Here is a 20,719-nt window from a genome sequence, read left to right as displayed (position 1 = left end):
GGCTTTGAGCTGGTTCCTCTGAGTAACTTGTATTGCTTTGACAAAGTGTGATTATTACTTATAACTTGTAAACCTCAGTAGTCACAGAGAGATTATAAGTGGCTCAGGGAAGTAATTTTGGCACATCTCATCTCGTCCCCATGCTTGTAGAACCCTCTTCACCACACTAAATCCATCATCTTTTGGGTCAGAAAAGTATGTAAGCTGGCTGAGCCCCTAATCATCTGCTCTTGAGACAAGGTGGCTTATGGCTGGAGAGAAGAGTATCATAATACCTGCTCAGAGCTGGGCTGCTCAGGGGAGCTGGGCTCAGCCACCGCGCTGCCTGGCCACTTTCCCACTCTTCCAGCCCTGCTGAAATCACTCAGCTCCACAAAGCTGTGCAGACAAGTGAGAGCCATGAGGAAGCAATGGCTGGTGCTTAAAAAAAATAACATCAATGCTTGAGGAGCCTTCCTTCCTCTGCAGTGTGTGACATTTGTCAACTGATGTGGCATCTAACCTAGTGGTAGCAAGAGCTGGAGAGAAAACATTCTCCTCTCTCGCCTTCCCTGCCTCTGGCATCCTGATTGCACAAGAGAAGGCAAAGTGCCAGCAACTGCACTCAGCTTTACTCCAACTTAGGTTTGTCCATCTTCTGTAGGGAAAAGAGCATCCAGCAGCCTCTCACCCAAGGCTGTCCCTCACAAGGGACCTTCACGCAAGTCCCTGGGGTGAGCGGTGCCTGGTTAATTCCTGCAACCATCTACCAGGAAATTTTGTCTTCTTCCCCATCCCAGAAAAGTTTTGCATGTGGAACTTGTTAAAGATTTGTCCTGAGCTTGTTTCTTAAACATAAGCCAAGAGTCAGGGTGGGCCAAGGGAAACATACCAGTGTGGAATACACCTCATCAGCTCCACCAGTGGCTCCGCAGGCACTGGCTTCATCGCAGCCGGGCCAATGCGAGCAGTGAGCCCGTGGGGCAGCGTGGCTGGAAGGGGGACTGGCTCCTGGAGCTGTGGCCACACTAACCACAGAATGAGAGGGAAGAGGCTGGTTTCTTTGGAAATCACAAATGCTGCTGCAGGTACCTTGGCGTGTGAGCCTGGCTGATTGGCTGGGGACGTGCTGGTGAGCAGATGGATTGGTGTGAGCATGGCCATGGTGCCCATGTGCCCTCACCAGCCTCACCAAGCAAAGGAGGGCAGACTGACTTCTCCATCCCACAACAGTGCCATGACATTCCCAAATTCCAGCCAAATTTACTACAGTTGACATAAATTGTAGAATCATAGAGTGGTTCGTGTTGGAAGGGACCTCAAAGATCCTCCAGTTCCAACCTCCCTGCGGTGGGCAGGGACACCTCCCACTGGACCAGGTTGCTCAAAACCCCATCCAACCTGAGCTTGATCACCCCAGGGATGGGGCAGACACCCCTTCCCTGGGCAACCTGGGCCAGGGCCTCCCCACCCTCACAGCAACAAATTTCTTCCTATTGTGTAATCTAAGTCTTCCCCCCTTCAATTTAAAGCCATTCCCCCCTGTCCTATCATTCCAGGCCCTTGTAATACATCCCTCCCCAGCTTTCCTGGAACCCCTTTCAGTGCTGGAAGCTGCTCTAAGGACTCCCTGGAGCCTTCTCCAGGCTGAACAACCCCAACTTTCTCAGCCTGTCCTCATAGGAAAGGTGCTCCAGCCTTCTGATCATCTCCGTGGCCTCCTCTGGACCCAGTTCCACATCCTTCTTATACTGAGGATTTCAGAATTGGACACAGGACTCAGGTGGGGTCTCAAAAAGCGGAGCAGAGGGGCATCATCCCCTCCCTGGCCCTGCTGGCCCCACTTCTCCTGCAGCTCGAGACACGTGTCGAACTTCTCAGCCCCCGCACCCCAAGTCCTTCTCCCATCCCTTCCCGCCCGGGCTGTGCTCACAGCAGATGCCCTCGCCGCGGTCACGTGCCGCGCGGGCGGGGCCGGGGAGGGGCGCGGCTCCTTTAAGTGCGGCTCCTCCCCCGCCCCTCCCGTTGGCGCGCGCCGCCCGGAGTCCCGCCTTCCGGCGCTGCCGCCCAATGGGAGCGGTGGGGCGCATGGCGGCGCGCGGCGGGGTCAGTGCGGGACGGGGCCTGAGGGGGGAGCGGGGGGGGCAGAGCTCTGAGGGGGGAGCGGGGCCTGAGGGGAGCTGGGGGGGGGGGGCAGAGCTCTGAGGGGGGAGCGGGTCCTGAGGGGAGCGCGGGGGCAGAGCTCTGAGGGGGGAGCGGGTCCTGAGGGGAGCGGGGGGGGCAGAGCTCTGAGGGGGGAGCGGGGCCTGAGGGGAGCGGGGGGGGCAGAGCTCTGAGGGGGGAGCGGGGCCTGAGGGGAGCGGGGGGGGCAGAGCTCTGAGGGGGGAGCGGGGCCTGAGGGGAGCGGGCGGGCAGAGCTCTGAGGGGGGAGCGGGGCCTGAGGGGAGCGGGGGGGGCAGAGCTCTGAGGGGGGAGCGGGTCCTGAGGGGAGCGGGGGGGGCAGAGCTCTGAGAGGGGAGCGGGGCCTGAGGAGAGCGGGGGGGGGGGGGGGGGGGGGGGTAGGTCTTTGAGGGGGGAGCGGGGCCTAAGGGGTCGGAGTTCGGGCGGGGGCTGGGCAGGGCTCTGAAGGTAGCGGAGCCTCCCTGAAGGGTGGTGGGCCCTGAGGGGAGAGAGGCCTGGGGAGGTCTGGCGCGAGGGAAAGTGCTCTGAGGGGAGCGGGGGGGTCAGGGCTCTGAGGCGGGAGCGGGGCCTGAGGGAGGCAGGGCGCTGAGGGCGGAGCGGGGCCTTGAGGAGTCGGGGTCCGGGGGGATTCAGCCCGTCTGAGGGTCGCGGGGCCCTGCGGGTCGTGACCTCCTGAGAACCGGGGTCCCTGAGAGGCAGGGGGCAGCGGGGCCGCTGAGGCTGGGTTCCCCCCCGAGGGCTGGGTCCCACCTGCGGGCCGTGGCCCCGAGAGGATCGCGCCTCTCCCGAGGGCCCCCGTGCCCGTGGGAGCCGGTCCCGCCGAACGGGGAGGGGTGCGGGGAGAGGAGAGCGGCGCCTGGGGAGAGCGGCCTCGGCTCGCTGCCTGCCAGGAGGTGGGGGAGCCCCGCGGGAGCGTCCGAGGGCACCGCATCCGGAGTAGGGCAGCGGAGCTGGGATGGGGAGGCACTGGCACAGGTTGCCCAGGGAAGTTGTGGCTGTCCCATCCCTAAAGGTTCAAGGGCAGGTTGGATGGGCCTTGGGCAGCCTGATCTAGTGGGAGGTGTCCCTGTCCATGGCAGGAGGTTGGAACTAGATGATCTTTAAGGTCCCTTCCAACCTGAACCATTCTACGTTTATGTGAGCAGCTGAGGGAACCAGGGCTGTTTAGCCTGGGAAAAAAAGTTGAGGGGAGACCTTAGCACTGTCTACAGCTGCTTGAAAAGAGGTTGTAGCAAGGTGGGTGTTGGTCTCTTCTCCCAGGTTACAAGTGACAGAACAAGAAGGAATGGCCTCAAGTTGTGCCAGGAGAGGTTCGGATTGGATATCAGGAAAAACTTCACTGAAAGGGCTCTCAGGCACTGGCAGAGGCTGCCCAGCTGGGTAGTTGAGTCCCTGGAGGTGTTTAAAAGACAGGTAGATGCAGCGCTCAGGGATGTGGTTTAGCAGTGTACGGGTACGGCTGGACTTCGTGATCTCAAAGGTCTTTTCCAACGTAGCAATTCTGTGATTCTTCCAGTGTGGCTGTGAGTCCTGGGTGCCATTCTGAGTGATTGAAACACCATAAAATGGTGGTGGTTTTGCCATTAGGATCCATCATGGGAAGAATATTAAGGTCAGCAGGGTTCTGTGAGAACATGGGATTTTCTTGCCTACAGGGGCCCCTGACAGTGAGTTGTTTGGAGCTGAAGACTGAAGGGAAAGAAAAAACACAAAGCAAGTTCCTAATAAGTTGCTGCTGTCAGCCTAGCAATAATTAAACTAAAGTGCTCAGGCAGGTTCTTGTCTTTATACAAGAAAATGACCCCGTCATTCAGGTTGAAGTTACCTGTGGCTTGAGCTGTCCTAATTTAGAAAAAAAAACCCAAAAAAAACAACAAAACCATATTTGCATAAAATTAAAATGTGGATTCTTAAAGTGTAGAGAACTAAGGATTTCTGGAAAGGGACGTGAATGATAATTTTCATCAGTTTGTAATGGGTATTGGTAGGAGATCTGATGTGGTTCCGTGGAATTTTTTATCGTAGTTAAAGTTGCATTGCTTAAGTGACTCTGTTGCATTTTTAATGAAATTACAGAAAGTTGTATTTAAGATGTGTGGTGAAGGAGCGTTATGGAGTAGTTTGTCACAGGTAGACAAAAAAAGGTTTGCATTGTTGAACTTTGTGTACATAACGTTTATAGTATTTCTGTCATTGTTGCTATCTTTTGGGTTTGCCTCAAGAAGCTCTGGGTAGCAGGAGAGCTTTGTGTTTGCATGCACGTGAGCAACTGCTGTGCATTTTTGTCCCCTCTCCAGTATCTTGGTGACACACTGGCACACTTCCATGACAGAGAAGTCGTGGAAGCCCCATCCCTAGAGGTGTTTGCCGCCAGGTTGGATGGGGCTTTGAGCAACCTGATCCAGTGGGAGGTGTCCCTGCTTATAGCAGGAGGGGGTTGAACTGGATGAAAAATAAGGTCCCTTCTAACCAAAACCGTACTATGAAACTGTGATTCTCTGATCTTGCATGCTAAGAAATAAATACCAGTATTGATGGAATTAAAAATGTCTGGGTTTTGTTCTAGGTGTTGGTATAAAAGATGAGGTTGAATGAGAACCGGACAAGATCCTTCCAGGCTCCTGTCACCGTCCACAATTTCCCAGGCAGGCAAGTGTATGTGTTTCCTGGTGGCCAATCTGGTTCTGAAGAGTCATCAGAGGAGGAACTCAATGTTATGGAATTGCGACCGAGGGGCAAGGAGCAGCAGCAGCGATGCAGCACTTCTCGGGACAGAGTTGGAGATGTGGTACTACTGGAACGAGAGATTACGGAGGATGATAATCTTAACAAGCTAGCCCTGCAGTATGGTTGTAAAGTAAGAGCTGTCTCTGTTGGATTTTAATTACTTTAGATGTATTTTATAATTATTTTAGAGGTATTTTACATGTAGTTTATCTTCCAGAATTATTGGACAGCATGCTGTTGTCTATAGTTTTCACACTGAAAAGTGTTTGTCCTGTGTATTTTATGAATGGTCAACATCTGCATAAAGCTGAGCTGGAGAAAGGCAGAAAACACAGAGTTCTTTGTCTCACAGCCTAGGAAGATATTGTCAATCCCACACCCTGTGTGACCAGCATTCCTGTTTAATTTGGGTGACTAAGTGCTGTCATTATTTAAGTGAGGGCAGAAGGTATGAAGCCGAGTACAGAAATGAGGGTAAGAGTGCTGCTGTCAAGGAGCGCACAGGTTTTGCCTGCATACAAAGAAATGCCACTCTGATGGGGTCTGGTTTGTTGTCGACAGGGGAGTATTTTTTTAAAGCTTACATGCTGTGAGGAAGGCTGAAGTCTAACAGAGGTGGGCTGAGAGATGCCAAAGTTCAGGTCACAGAGTAGAGGTGCTGTCTGTCCATGGGGGTTTGTTTGCTGTTGTACCCAGAAGTGTGTGCGGCTCAGCCATCTGCAGGCAGGAGGGAGTGCGTGCACACAGTGAATTTTCTCTGGAGCGGGAACATACAACAAAATACATTTTCTTTCTTCCAAAGCAGAAAAACTTGAAAAGTTTAATTACTTGATCTGCACAGTAGAAGTACCCCATTGTTTAGCAGTTAGAGCTGTATTTTTAGGGCTTCCTTTATCTGCAAGCTATACTGTGATTAAAAAGTTCCATGATGCAAACAATTGGACAGTGACCTGGATGAGGATAATGATACAGTACTGGCTTAACTGCTGCAGTGCTGTTGCACTCTGTCTTGCTTAATAACACAGCTGTGTGGTGCAGCTGAAGCAATAGGGCTTAGAGGAATTGCGACAATTCCTCCACTCCCATTCCCGTAGAAACAAAAACAAAACAAAAAAGAAACCCTTCTGGGTTCTGCTGACGAGCCTGATGCGTGTGAAGAAGTGAGTTTGGTAGGACTTGAATAGGCCTTGATTGGCACCGGTAGAACGTGAGAACTCGGAGCTGCAGCAGTTGACTTTGTAGTTATGACTATATCCTCATCTCTAAGCAGTGGCAGCAGCGTTGTTATTGCCAGTTATGTGCAATCACAGCAGCTCAGTGAACTCAAAGGAAGAAGATTCTGAACAACTCTTGGTTTATGGTATAAAAAATTCTGCGGTGCCACATCCGCTGTAGCGCAGGAGGACTCAGTCCTGTCCCTGCTATGACTGTTCATCTACTGTACATCTACTGTGCCTGCCCTGCTGAAGGCTGCAGGGCTTGTCCTGTGTGGAAGATGAGCTGATGGGGAAAGACCAGGTAGTCAGTGGTCTCCTCCAACAGGAAGAACGTCCTACTGCTTCCCTTCCTTCAGGGAAGGACACTTCTGACTTGTTCCAGTTAAACTGAAGAGGTGTAGAAATCCTTATTGTTGGAGGTTTGTGTATTTGTCTGTTTAAAGACTAGCGCTGATCGATTTTCATGCGTTTTGTTTTACTTGCACAATTAAGCAACTCCTGAAAGGCTACTAGGACATCTTTGAAGAAGGTTTGTAGCCACAAATATATGTGACTGTTTAAAATATTGAAGATGTACTTCTCCTTGAAATTAATGAGAACTTGTCATTGGTTTCAGAATCATCAGGGCATACTTGGGGTGGGGTTTTAAGATAAGTAGTTTTGTGTGTGCTACATATAACTTGGCAGAGATGCAAAGCACTTCAAAATTCCCATTTTTACTCTTGCCCATTTATAGTCCTGGCCTGATTTTGGCATTGTTCTTAGCTGGGACAAGAGGATCTCACTGCAGCCAAAAAAATGAGTCCAGAAAATCAGCCTAAATGGCTTGTGCAGCCTTGTGCTCTTGCATTCTTCCCACTAGCTTTGTTTGTTGTTTCTGCGCGAGTGCTGCTCCAGTTTCTGTTTCTAGAGCTTTAGCACAACATCACAGTGTTTGATTGCAGATGCTGCAGGGGATATTTACTTTTCCAATAATTTGCTTTCATTGGAACAAACCAAAAACTTGAAGCACCACCTCAGTGAGGAGGCTTTGCATTAGATTGTTATTTTATAACTAAATAATTTTGCAAGGTTTAAGTCCTGATACTACGCTGGGGCAAGCTGTTAGGAGTGTGAACCAGCAGCTGAGGATTCACTTTTTCTTGTACCCCAGATCAGGATCCAGATTAAACATCCCATTTTCAGATTTCTCAAGCTTTGCAGAGTAAGCAGGAGATTCAGGCATTCGTCTCACTGCTGCCCTGCAGTGGAGTCTTGCTTTCTGGCTGTGGTGCAGCAGGCTTGCCACCTTTCAGGGACTGCATGGTAGATGAGCTTAGTGTGAGGTTCCCTGACAGCCTGCACGGGCTGGAGTAGAGCTCACTGAACAAGGCTGCTCTGCAGGCAGAGCCGCTGCAGCTCCTCTGTCCTGTGAGGCACTGCGGGCTCCTCCTGCCTGCAGGGTTGCAAGGACTGCCCGGGAATGGTGCCCCACGCCTGGCAGCACCACAGCCTGCAAGTAGCCCTGGACATGAGCTGCAATGGCAAAGGAGAAGTTCAGGCTCCTTTCTGGGGACTCCTGTATCGTCTTTCAAAAGGAGATCTTTGCCCTGAACTATCAGCGATTTTGGTGCTGATGGCACTTACTTATTGAGGAAGTAAGGTGCTTTCCCAGTTCCATTGGCAGCCTCAGGCCTGTAGGTGTGCGTGAGTGCAGTTCATACAGTAATTATAGGATTTCTGCAAGCACGAATGGGACAAATCTGAGTGCAATCCTTTTAACTTGTCTCTCCAGCGTGATATATCGGAGGGGGTTAGCCTGTGTGCGTTGCCTTTCTCTTTGGCTTGGGGCCTTGCTTTCTCTTTGTTTTGCGTCCTCCAGCCTTTCCCCCAAGGTTCTTTCATGTCCCCTTGGCTCCTTTGGAGAGCTCCTTGCACATGTTGACAGTCCTGATTGTTGTCTTTGACAGAGGATTTTGGGCAACTGAGAAGTTCATGTACTTACTCATTAGGTGGCTGTCAATGCACGCTGTATTATGCTGTCTTCTCTTTACTTAACATCAAATAAAGAAACATTGCCTTGCCTTTGTCTTTCCTTTGATCCTGGCTGTCCTTGTGATTTACGCTGTATGAATGGCTTGTTCTTTCTTGCTCTTCTTACTGCTGTTTGCATCACTGAGCTGTGGGAATGCTGGTCACAGATGGCAAGACCCTGCACCCAAGCAGCCTAAGGTGATCACAGATCTTGGAGATTATTGTTGTAAGTGTACCCTCAGCAGAAGTACTTACCGACTGTGGAAAAATGTGCTGTATGGAGCTGTTGCCTGTGCAGGAGAGGGGCGGAACCTGGGGACACAAGCAAAGGATGCTCCTGCCTGTGTGGGAGAGAGCTCACCTGCTCTCTGTCTGGCTGCAGTCTTGCTTTTTAGAACTGTGGTGTGCTCCAAAGGTGGAGCTCTGTTCTCTCTGAAATTGCTTTCTGAGCGATTTTTTCCCCCTTGCATGTATTGGCATTGTTCTCTCACCTTAACCACTCATGCGTTTTTTGAGACTTGAAAACTGTTTTAAAGGGGATCTGCCCTAAAGACTCTTCAAATATTTCAACTTGGATTAGAAAGTCAGTGAGAGAAGGCAAAAGGAAGAAAAAACAGTATGAAGCACAATACAGCCTATGAGCAATGCAAGAGCATCCCTGGAACAGCTGGGAAATCTCTGCAAAACACTGAGCCACTTGCAGTCAGGGCTTGCTTTTATTTCCCGACTGCTGCTTGCCCACTCGTTTGGTAGCTGCTTCCCGCTTCAGTACTGGGTAGTTTTGCTCTAACATTCGTGTCCTTTTTGGATTCTGTAGGTTGCGGATATCAAACGTGTGAACAACTTCATCCGGGAGCAGGACTTGTATGCACTGAAGTCAATCAAGATCCCTGTGAAGACCCATGGGTTGTTAACGGAGAACAGCAGAGAACTACGGCCGCCCACGACTGCGCTCTCCCAGACTGGCCTGACGCTCGTGGACTTACCAGAGCCTGAAGATGGCATGAGCAGCTCTGCTGACAGCAGACACCTGAGTGACTACTTCAAGGGGATTGACAAGAGCATTCAGGATGCGGTGCAGGCAGAGGTGCAGCTAAACACAGAGTATTGCATGGAGAGGCCGCTGCCTGAGTCAGGGAAGCAGGAGACCACTAATGGTGCGGACTGTGGAATCCAGTGGTGGAACGCAGTTTTTATTATGCTCCTGATAGGAATTGTCCTGCCAGTGTTTTATATCATCTATTTTAAAACTCAAGGCCTGGCGGCCCATACCTCCAACGTAACACAAACCTCAAATATTACAAATATTTCAACAGATGGATTGGAAGGGAAATTACCGCAAAGCTCAGTTGTAGGAAGAAAATCCTGAGGGGGAGAGTTGGGCAAACCCTGCCTCTCCTCTTGACACTGACACCACTGCGCCCGTGACTCTGAGTCGAGTGCATTCAGGGGGATAATGATACAGGTTATTTTTACTTTTTTAAGTAGCTGATGTTATAATCATGAACTTGACAGAAAGTGAGGAGGCGATTTTTGTGGAAGAATAAGGATGCTTTATTGCTTATAAGGATCACCAGGCCGCTGGCCTAACAATCATGAACTCCACTGAGGGAAGGTGTTTTGTAGCCATGTACTCATCTTGGTTGCTTCAGGTATTTCTCAATGCCTTGTCTAAGAAGCGAAACCTTTGCTGCTGTGAAGAAAAGTGCAGTATTAATGTGACTGGAGACTTGGGGGTTGTTTGCATTTTAAGAAAACACTTTTTGCTTAGAGTAGAAGCAGGGACTCTTCTTTTTCGCTGAACTGTCATTTTTATCTCCTGCAGACCGTGGCAGCATTGGCATAATTAAGCCTAAAACGATGCCTTCTAGTGTGTGTGTGCTAGGTGTGCCATGGCACGGGGATGGTGGCAGCACCTCCTCTCTGTATCCCTTCGAGCAAGTCTTTAAGCTGCATTTATTAGAGTGCTGTGAAGGGTGAGCCCAAGCCTCTTCTCCTCAATTAAATCCTTCAGAGACTTCCCTTGCAATCCGGTGTCTCTGCAGACAGAGCTCGTTGCAGAAGCTGTGCTTTCACCAGGGTACTGGGCGTACAGAGGCAACACTACAGCATGACGGCAGGTGGGCAGAGTATTGGAGGAAGTGGCAAGAGGAGTGTTAGGCCCGTGGTACCCAGTACCTGGGTCTCAACGGTGCATTTGGGGGAGGGTGGGCTTGCCAGTGTGATTTTTTTTAAAGAAAATTATAATAATTCATAATGGTGCCCCTCAAACACCTCATTTCAGTTGTGGGTTTGAGTGTCCTTTTTTGTAGTCTTCATGCGAGAGCGTGTTGCTATGCTGTGTTTAATTTGTAAAGTCCAGGAACGCAGCCCTGTGGTGTTTCTGGCAGCCACAGGAGGAAGGGCAGGTTCTTTCTAGGCTGGGCACGGTGAAGCTGCTGCAGGTCACACGCTTCTATGAGCTGCTGGCTCTGTTAAAAAGCTTCTGGGTGAAGTTTTGGAGGCTGATGGTACCGCAAGATGTTGGTAAGGTCTGGGCTGTTGAGGGCGAGTCGGTAAACGCTACATGGCAGAGGTGAGCAGAAACTGACACTTTGGAAGTTTTGCTGCAGAGGAAGATTTGCCTCAAAATTTTAATTCAGCAAATGAGGGGTCGCATGGGCGGAGGGGAGCTCTCCTGGAGCCAGGCACGAAGGGGTTGTGCAGCACTGGTGCATGAAACATAGGCGAAGTGGTCAACACACAGGATGTGATGTCTCTGGCCGTGATATCAGCCCCTTTCGGGGCTGGTCTGGTCTCCTACCATCGTTCTGAGGGCAAGGGCAGAGCTGGGGGGCAGGGGATGGAATGGTTTGTCCTCCCTGGCCCTGCTCTGGCCTCTTCTGCCACAGGGGCAGTGGTGGTGCAGAGTTAACCCATCGAGACCTGCTGCATGTGAGCAAGGGCTGCCCTGGCCCTGGGGTTTTGTGTCTCTGGGCGAATGCTGTCCCTGAGGAGGGGCAGTGTCCGCCTGTGGTGGGGCGTGAGGCCTCTCCTGCAGCGTAGGAACAGCGCACCGAGCAGCTGCGACCCTGCAGTGGGCAAAATCCAAGTGCTCGGGATCCTGGTTTCGTAAGTGCAGACTCTGAAGTATCTGATACTGAAGAAAAACTTGCGTTTTCCTTCTGTGAAGGAAATGGGTCTCTTGCTGTTCAGGGGGGATTCTTACATTTTTAAATAAAGCAAAATGAGATAAAAGCACAAGGGGCACTGCCCCCCCCCGCCCCCACTGGCTGGCGCTTTGCTTTGTCACCACAGCAGGACGATGGTGTTGCCCTGCTGAGCACATTCCTTAGAGCCCAGGGCCTTGCCACGGCTCTGCCAGACACCTCTGCAGCCAATACAGCACTTCCCCCACACGCGGCTGTTGGCTGGGCCTACAGCAGCACAAGGAGCGATGGCAGTGCCAAAGGACCCCTGAGCATCGGGCAGGAGGGAAGGGCCCTCTCACTTCAGCCTGGGCTCTGGTGAGTTTCTGTAGCATCTTGTAGTGAGGGCCTGACAGAGCATCGTTCTCAACTGGAATGTAATAAGAGGTACAGGTATCCCCCAAAAAAACATGGATTAAAAAAATCCTTGCGAACATTTGAAAACCAAACAGCACTGGCGGCATTCCAGCAGGCTGGAAACATGGCGAAACAGGCTCTGCAAACACGAGAGAGGCTGGGGTACACAGTAAAAGCCAGTATCTTTACTTTAGTGAATGCAGGATACAAATATTTTACAACAACCTCTAGCATTTTCTTAACCATTTGATAAAAAGTTCACTAGAATATTTATTGTATATTGAAGAAAAAACAACACATTCAGGGAAAAAATTGAGATTAACTTATTTTTTTCTTAAAAGATTCGTCTCAAGGATGGCAACAAAGTCCAGCTTGTGCCGCCAAACGGCTTATCATCATTAAACCGTGAACAGCTTCTTTGTGAACTGTTGACTACAAACATTTACCAAATACATAAATCTCTTTTAAAAAAGCCATTTTAAATATAGCAAAGCAGTGTTCTCTTGCACAGCAAAGTGAAGAAAGTTTCTACTAAGATTTAAATGTCTACATTTGTTAAGTCTTTCTTTCACATTCTAATTTCACTTCTTCCCATGATCAATTGTTAGGAGTTATTTTGTTCCTTATTTACTATGTATTTCTTGTGCGCACAGTAATTCGCAAGTTTCTGATGCATTAGTGTCCTTTAAAGTGAAAGGAAAGGCTAAAGCATTTTTCTCTGACAAACCCCCAAGAACGTACGTTTCCAATACTACAGCGAGAGCGGGAGATGGAGAGGTGATTTGTCACAATAGCAGATAAAAATATTATATCATTCAGACTCGAATGGGTTCAGACAGGGTTGGATCCACTTGCAACTCGGTTCAGTGCAGCTAATTAAAAAAGTATGGTTTACCTGTTGAAATGCCTGTGCTATGGTGGCGTCGTCTTTTTTATAAAACATTTTTACAATTCCTAAAAAAGTATGTTCCAAAGTTAGTTCCTCGTTATTAAAAATCAGGACTCCCATTTATTCCACAGCATGAGATTCTCCCCCGAGACAGGAGTGCTGTGGAAAGTCATGTTCTGCCAGGGCTCGGGGAGGGCCTGGGGCAACGTAGGAACAGTCCCGCAAACGGTTCGTTTTGTTTTTAATTCATTGGTGCAATTTCAGTACAAACTCTAACCCTTACGCAGCTTGTTTTTTCTTTAAGAAAACAGTAATAGCACTGTTTAAAAACCTGCATAGAAATAAAGACTACTGAGATACAGTCAGCAAAGCCATCCGGTAAGGCACACAAGAAAATAGACAGTAAATGTGAATGCAGAACTCCCACTCAGGTGCACAGCAAAGTTCAGAGAGGTGCATAAATAATGAAAAATCAGGTGACGTCTCAGAGCAGCAAAAGGTTCTCGGAAGTGGTAAGGGAATTCAGTCCCTTTGGAAACAGAGCGGCCATTACAAAGAGTCTGGCTTTTCTTTACTCTTCCATAAACCAACAACACACAGAGAGGAATTTCCAAAGGAAAGGGGCTGGAACGAACTGAAACCTGGGTGAGTTTTTAAAGTTACCATGATGGCAGAGCATGTTTGGGAAGTTGCATGCACTGACTGTTCTTCAGTTGCACAAGGAAACGCTTTCCCAGGTTTCCTTTCGTACAGCACCCAGGCAGCGACTGCTCTGAATTATGATTTTTTTAAAAAAAAGAAAAAAAAAAAGTGAAAACCCAGTGAAGATGAGGGGCAGCGTGGCGGGAAGCCGCGGTCCACCCAGCGCCACAGGTTCTTCCCCAGAACCACAACCACCAGCCATGAGATTGTTAAATTGGCTTTCGTTGGGTTCCCAGTGCAAGCAAAGTCATTGCCTGTGCAGGGAAGAGGAGACGTGCAGCAAAGAGCTGGAAACGGACCAGATCTCCACAAGGCAGGAATGCTCCCCTCCTGCGGGATCGGCTCCACCAGCCCAGGCTGCTGGCAGCCGGGATCCCAGCTTCAGGGTCCCGAGACTTTCCGGGGCTCAAAGCCAGTGCTCGCCCCCTCGGGGATCGGTGTGAGCGGGGCCGGGGCGCTTCCCTTGTCCCACACAGCCCAGCGGTGCCCGAGACCGGGCAACCGCGGCCCAGTACAAACAAAGCCTCCTCCAAGCCAGCTGCTGGGCTGCCACGGGCCACTGGATTCCTCGCTCCATCTCAGGGAAGCAGCAAAGAGGAATAGCAACCGCATTCCTGAGGCCGAGGCTTTATCCCAAACCACTTACCAACTTCAGAAACCTTTTGTGCTCATCAGATATGTGTCACTTCCCTATCGGGAGAAATTAGGTCAAGTTTTTCCACTGTTTTTTTATTTTTTTTTCCTCCTCAGAAGAGGCAGCTTTAAAGCGATGCCTTAAAATGTGTTGTAACAGATTTTTTTATATTTATGCAGGATGAACTTAACACTGGATTTTTTTTTTGCCACTTTGCTATTTATATACATATATATAAAATGTATAATGAAGCTTAACCATACAGCACAGAGATTACAATTTAACGGCACACATTCACCACCAGTGAGGGGGACGACCCCTTTATACACCCTCTGAAAAATCTGGATAATAATATTAATAATAATTAAAATCCAAAGAAAGTACAGTATATTTAACAAAATAGTAAATATTAAACAGTGAATACTCTACTTAATAAGGACCTCGCCTTTTCTCAAGTTGGCGTCAATCCACAAAAATATACTTTGTAATCTGGTGACCGTACAATACGTAGGTACTTACACCAAAGGTGATAATATATTTAGGATGCTATATACACAGAGTTTGGCTCAAATTTAAATTTACATATAAGTGTTCATGGCTTATTTTTCCCCCAAGGTTCCGCCTGCAAGTTTTTCCTTTTCATCTTTGAAAGCAAAAACTAGAAAGTCAAAATAAGATAAAACTATACTCTACAAAAAAGCTACAACGTACAGCTTTGGCTTATATAAATAATTCATAGCAGAATGTGTTCAAAAGTACTGTATATAACTTTATATATAGTCTTCAATTCATTAGGGTATTGTTTTCTTTAATATAAAATATACATGAGCTAAAATCCGTTTCTATATTTTTCAAAGGTACGAACGTAAAAAGAAATTTGTCAAACATATTCCAATTATAACTTAATATATTAATTTTACTTTGTTAATGTTCTATTTTCTAGGCTAATATTTTCTGAATATTTCATGCGAGTTCTCTGTCTCTCTTTCACTCATTAAAAAAAAATCACTTCTTTGACCCAATACACTATTTTTTTTTTGCACGTGCAAAACAGGGTTTTGTTTTGTTTTTTTTTTCTTACAGCATCAGCCCTTCTCCATGCACCCTCTGCAATAGAGACCCATGCCAGTTTTGGGTAATATAAAGGTCATTTTATGTACAGTATTGCTTTCTTCTTCCTGCTTTTCTACTGCTCTGCTGCTACAAAGCATTATTTCTTAACTACAAGTAACCATACAGCTTGAATAAAACACACAGGGACGTTACTACAGGCGAGCCCTCTTGGTTTCTGCAATCTAGTGTGGTAGGATTATAATGCGGGTACAATGTTTCTCTGCAAAACAGGTTATATTATTAAAACAACAAGTCCAGGTGGGTGCCAGACTCGATCAATACCTACAGGATTGTTCTCTTACATTTTACCATGGGACATCTGCAGCTATACAAGAAGTTTGTCGTAAGTGCCTGATGAGTTTGTGTATGCTACACACACGAGCACATATATATGCATGTGGAGATATATATATGCATGTATGTATATACATATAAATATACTTATTTCATGTCCTTATTTATAAATTTAGATATGTCAGGACAGTTCATTTCGAGAATGCAAAAGGGAGGAGGCAACACTGCAGGTTTATGTCACCCACGTGTCCATCCTCATTCGTTTTACCGATGGACTCTCTCTATCTTCTGAATTCGGTGGCCTTCCCAGCACCACAGGCGAATGGAAATCGCTCCTTGGGTCTTCCCGATCGCTGCCGTCATAGGAGCTGCTGGAGCTGCTGAGACTGTCAACAGGAGAGCGACCCATTTCCTGCCGCGACGGCTGCTGCGGCTGTGGCTGCGGCTGCTGCTGCGGTGGCTGCGGCTGTGGCTGCTGCTGCGGGAACCCAGAGGGAGTTACACGGTCCCGGGGAGGTGAAATTGGTTCAGATTTTATGTTGATGTTTTGGTTGGTATTAATGGATAAATTTGAACCCTGAGATAGCTGGCTGCCAGTACTGGGGAAAAGAAAACCAAAGGGCACAAATAAGAAAACACGAAAAAGGAAAAGAAATTCATGTGTCTGTGTGATGGTGTGGTCTTGTGGCTCAGCGCCCTCAAGATGAGTATGTAAATAAGTGCAACTTACTGAGTGAAGAAACAAAGCTGAAAGAAGCATTAATTACAGTTCTGAACACATTCACAGAAGTTAAAACCAAGAGCAATATTTCCTATTTCCCATCATTTAAGTGAATCACGTCGGTGACTCCTTTGTAAGAAGCTGGGCCTGCACGGACACTGCTCAACTGAACTGACAAAAGGGACAAACAACATGAAACAAGAACGCTTCTCCAGCCAAGAAGCAAACTCGAAAGGCAATGCACCACCACCAGCAGGAAAGAAATTAAAGGGGTCTTGTGCTAAATATTCCCCAATGCAGCTTATTCAGCATGAAGAGGATGACATTCCCGACCGGGTGCAGCGCTGCAGATCAGCTGTACTTACACAAGGGAGCTGAGGGCCGCTGGACCGAGATGGTGCTGTTGCCAGGCAGATACCTGCCCCAAGGACAGCATTCCGGGGGAGTTAAATCCCTGCAAGGCAGACAGGTCTGCACTAGTCAAGGAGTAATCTAAGAGGGAAAAACAAACAAACAAGAAAGTAGTTTATAGATTTATTTATATTTATATATTCACATACATATCAATGTGAGAATGTGCAATCCATACACACAAAGGCTTTCTGCCCAGAGCAAATAAAGGGAAATGACCCAAAGGAGTCCAAGGGTGAACACACAAGTCTGGGAGCAGTCCTCCTAATTTCATAAGGAACTTAACGAGACGTGAGCCTCTCAATGCCCATTTTTTTTACACTTTGCTTCCAATTCCTACACATTACTGTCTCATACAGGTTCTTCTAAACTCATAGGTACAACACATTTATGTATTTCGTGTGGACACATATGTGTGCATCTTGCAACGGAACAAGTACTAGCATTTTTGAATATTTTAGTCTGCAGGGAAGTTTCAAAATGAAAGAAAAAGGGAAGAATTCAAACAAATAATGAGAAACAAATGGTGGTTCTTGCTCTGAATCTGCTGAAGAAATCCCATCTCTGGTCAGTTCCCAGACGGCAGTCAGCGTCAGTGAGGCGAGGCGCACACACTGTTTGGCTGCCTCACGTTACAAGGCAGTTCATAGTCCTACATACAACCTAGAACCAAACCCAGCCGCTGGCTGTGATTGTGGTGGCTGCCAAGGCAGGCCAAGGGGCTCTGGAGGGGCAGGAAGCGGCACACTGGGCTGGGACAGACACCTGTGGGGTGGTGGGACCAGAGTCTCTGCAACTGGGAGCCTCAGCGACCGCTCTGGTTGTGCAGTCCTACAACAATGCATCACCCTCTCCCTCTCCTCACAATAGCTGCACTCCTTGCTTCATGTCTGATTACACAGTCATCTCTGTATTGAATAAAAGAAGTCTTTTCATTTAGAATAAAAAATTATAATTATTCAGAAATACAACTTAGTTGGATAGCAGAAAAGACAATCTATTCCTAATCAACAGCCTGCGCGTGACTGGCTGCCAGGCTACAATGCTTAGACAGTTCTCACTTCATTCACACAAAGGAAGTTATTTTCACGTAATCATTATCACTCGTGTTTTTCTTACAGGTTTTAAAACAAAGCTGCAAACGCTTCTCTGATTTTAATTATTCTGTAATACAGCTTCCTTAAAATAATTTCAAGTCTCTTGAGAATACAAAAAATGCTGGCAGCCAAACTTATTTTAAACTGCCAATAGATTAACCAAAACTTCTGCCTAAGTAAGGTTTGTGTTTTGTTTTGTCTTTGGTTTTAAGGTTCTGGGGTTTTACTTTCAGGGTTTTGTTGTTTTGGTTTTTTTTCTATTATTGTTCTAAAATGACACCACCATTATGACTTGTCTCTCAAGATAAGCTTTCTTGAACAGTTTCCCCATTCCCATCCACCAACTCGTTCGCCATGGGCAACCTCCCAGCTTCCCTTTAACAGCCACAGAGGAAGGAGAGCCCAGTGCCAAAAGGGTGTTGTCCCTTCCAGAGATGCCGATGCATCACTGCAACTCTTCCTGAATACCCCGGGAAGCCCAGCTGCACTCCAGCAGGTGGAGCTGCTTCAGCTGCCTTTTTCTTCTTGGTTCATTTCTTCTTGGTTGATGTTTTCACTGAAACTCAAAAAACCTGATAAGCCTTTCTGCACAGATTCAGAAGGCTTGTTCCCAAGCTGATCAATCCAAAGCCCTTTTCCAAGACTAAAATACAAACTAAAATAATATTGCACCCAATGCCCAGGACAGGCACCAAAGCTGCCAGATCTACAGCAACGTGTATGGGTAGGAAAAAAACTCTGGGGATGGACATTCCATTCCATGCCATCGGGATTCCTGTAAGCACAGACCTGATGAACATGTTTATGGGAATGCAGTTTCCATGTATTTTTTCTTTGCAATTATAGCTGTTTTGATAATGGACAACTGACTTCTGACTCCTAGACAGGTGTTGTCTGGTGACAGAGATCTGAGGAGACACTTTTCCAAGGAATACAGATGCCGCTGCACACTTAGCTGTGTTATCGTTTCCCTAAGCAATCAGCTATCTGCTAGCAGAAGAAGCAGGACACCAATTTCTATACACGAGTGGCTTGATGCAAGGTGGAAAAGTTGTTCAGACAACAGTGCCTTCTACATGACAGCAACCAGTCCTGCTGTGACCCTGATGAGACACCTTTGAAGTCTGTGCCTTTGCTACATAATTGACCTAAAGCCAATAACACCATTTATGGCTAGATACGCTGTCGAGTGCGAGTTACTCTTTAACTGATCTCTGTGGGGCCTAGACTGGTTTCAAACAAGCAACTGTTCCTTCTGGCCCTTCCTCCAGCAATCTGGAAGATTTCTCCAGCAAAACAAATTATATTGAGCAGTGTATTTGTGCAAAACTCTTCTCCAACATTTTAATTAAAGATCCAAGAGCTGAATCTATCCTATCAATCGAGAAAAACTATTTAGGTATCTGAATTTTAACTCAGTCCTTGAACTGCGGAACTGAAATCACTACTTAAGTGGTGAGTACCCTGAGAATACCCAGATGACAATTTGGTTTCAACATCAAATTTCTTTCAGCAGATCCCCTGAAATGCTTGATCTAATAGAAACAACTCTAAAGTGTCTGTAAAGCACTAAAGGCTAAAATAGTTTTAAAAATCGTTGCATTATCAAATGGGCTGTTTCTTCAAAACACATCCCAGCAATAACAGCACTTGTCCACTGTGTGGGCCACCATTTTCAATTACTTGCTGCTTCCTGAGATCCAGACTGCAGGCCCTCTCACGCAAAAAGGTCTGTTCCAGTCATCAGCTCAGAGGCTGTTTTGGATAAGGGGCACACACAACACTGCTTCTTAAAACAATGTCAGACCACACTGAGAACGAAAGGGTTTGTTAGGTGACAGGTAGAACTCGCTGCAGATCCTCCAAGCAGGGACCAGAACTATTTGTTTTCCTTTAAACAGCCATTAAATGCAATATATTAACGGTCCTTGTGGGAAGAATCAAACCCAGATCTGTATGTCCAGCAAATTCATACTGAAGTCTATAATCCAAAACAAGTCACCAAGCATAAATCTTCACTCTGCTCATTCTACTGTCATGGCAACTCCATCTTCTCCTCCATTCAACTCTTTAGACTTTAACCCCCCTCAGGGTAGCCAATATTTGCATAAATGTTCAACGATTCAGTTGGTGCTACCACAGCATAAATATTTACTGTTGCCGATGACTAAATAGTCCCTCTCCAAATGCAAACCTGCTGCACGCCAGTACCTGCCAGGAGCAGTGCCTTGGGGGCGAACCAAGGCAGAGAGTGGCTGAACGAATGTCACTTCATGAGCATATTAATACAAGAAGACACAAAAGGTGTGAGTTGTGTCTTCTCACAATCCTAAACTAAAACTGCAGCAAAGACTTCTTTGCTCTCACTTTCCAACAGTATACATCCCAGCACCCCTTCTAGCAGAAAACAGTCAGACACTGGGGCAGCTCCTGTTCTGTCCTCAGAGAAGCTACCAAACAAGACTTAAACATTGCAAACATAGTGGTCCCCAGCTCAGAAACTCCTGTTTTAACAAATTATAGCAGTTATATTTGAATGTCCTAAATAGACTTCATCCAAAAAGAACAGGGGAGTGGGGAATTATTTCCTTTCCCTGTTTAGTTTTAACCAATAGGTATTTCAACTCCAACTTACAAGATTTACTGACACTTATCTGCAATGTAGTTTCCCTTTATTTGAAAATTAAACTATGTATCACAGATCAATAGTAACCAAACTGATGCCATCAGGGCTGCAGCCTTTCAAGGAAATTACTACTAAAATTCCCATACTGATTCCATACAGGGTCTCTAACAAACACAGAACCTTGAGATTGAAGTTAAATTATCTGCATGGGCATGGAGGCAAAGTGGGAGTCACCACATCATGAACTACTTTCCAAACCTGCAAACCAAATATTGTTTAAATTACCAAATTCCTTGTATCACATCCATCTTGGATAAAAGTAACATTAACATCCTTCAGATAACAGAGACTGGCAGAGGTGAAACACTGTCAGTGCTATCCCTTAAGTCCCCATCTCACTTGATACAACCACTGAGGAGAAGGCCCGATCTGGGTTTTTTACACCCAGGCGTTTTTGTAATGAGAGCTCTCGTAAAATCCAATTCCCTCCTGCTGCTGGAACTGAGCAGAACAGAATGAAAAGGATGGAATGCTCTGAAGTATCAACTATTGCTTAAGTGTGAGGCAACC

At 47.2% G+C, this 20,719-nt stretch overlaps 2 protein-coding genes across 15 annotated transcripts in view; one reads left to right on the top strand and one right to left on the bottom strand.

Annotated features, from left to right (window-relative positions):
- Window positions 1–2,003: 2,003 nt before the first annotated feature.
- Window positions 2,004–12,566, top strand: LYSMD4 (LysM domain containing 4). Of its 7 annotated transcripts, XM_054077517.1 has the most exons (5): window positions 2,755–3,053; window positions 3,421–3,573; window positions 3,677–3,772; window positions 4,727–5,017; window positions 8,935–12,566. In XM_054077517.1, the coding sequence occupies exons 4-5, from the start codon at window positions 4,742–4,744 to the stop codon at window positions 9,484–9,486; spliced, it is 828 nt and encodes a 275-aa protein (XP_053933492.1). In that variant the 5' UTR covers window positions 2,755–3,053; window positions 3,421–3,573; window positions 3,677–3,772; window positions 4,727–4,741; the 3' UTR covers window positions 9,487–12,566. The 7 variants fall into 7 exon arrangements, with proteins under 7 accessions (XP_053933495.1, XP_053933492.1, XP_053933497.1 ...); XM_054077516.1 differs by lacking the exon at window positions 2,755–3,053 and having other exon boundaries at window positions 3,060–3,573; XM_054077520.1 differs by lacking the exons at window positions 2,755–3,053; window positions 3,421–3,573; window positions 3,677–3,772 and adding an exon at window positions 2,004–2,085.
- Window positions 12,567–14,099: 1,533 nt separating this feature from the next.
- Window positions 14,100–20,719, bottom strand: part of MEF2A (myocyte enhancer factor 2A) — an 82,226-nt gene continuing 75,606 nt past the window's right edge. For all 8 annotated transcript variants that reach the window (XM_054077510.1, XM_054077509.1, XM_054077515.1 and 5 more), the window contains 2 exons: window positions 16,381–16,507; window positions 14,100–15,893 (listed from right to left, as the gene is read on the bottom strand). In XM_054077510.1, coding sequence (XP_053933485.1) covers window positions 15,527–15,893; window positions 16,381–16,507 — 494 coding nt within the window. In that variant the 3' untranslated portion in view covers window positions 14,100–15,526. The remainder of the gene's footprint in view (window positions 15,894–16,380; window positions 16,508–20,719) is intronic.

Source organism: Cuculus canorus, chromosome 12 (assembly GCF_017976375.1).
Source record: "Cuculus canorus isolate bCucCan1 chromosome 12, bCucCan1.pri, whole genome shotgun sequence".
Classification (NCBI taxonomy): domain Eukaryota; kingdom Metazoa; phylum Chordata; class Aves; order Cuculiformes; family Cuculidae; genus Cuculus; species Cuculus canorus.
Note: the sequence above shows the minus strand (reverse complement) of the source record. Positions and strands in the feature narration are given on the sequence as shown.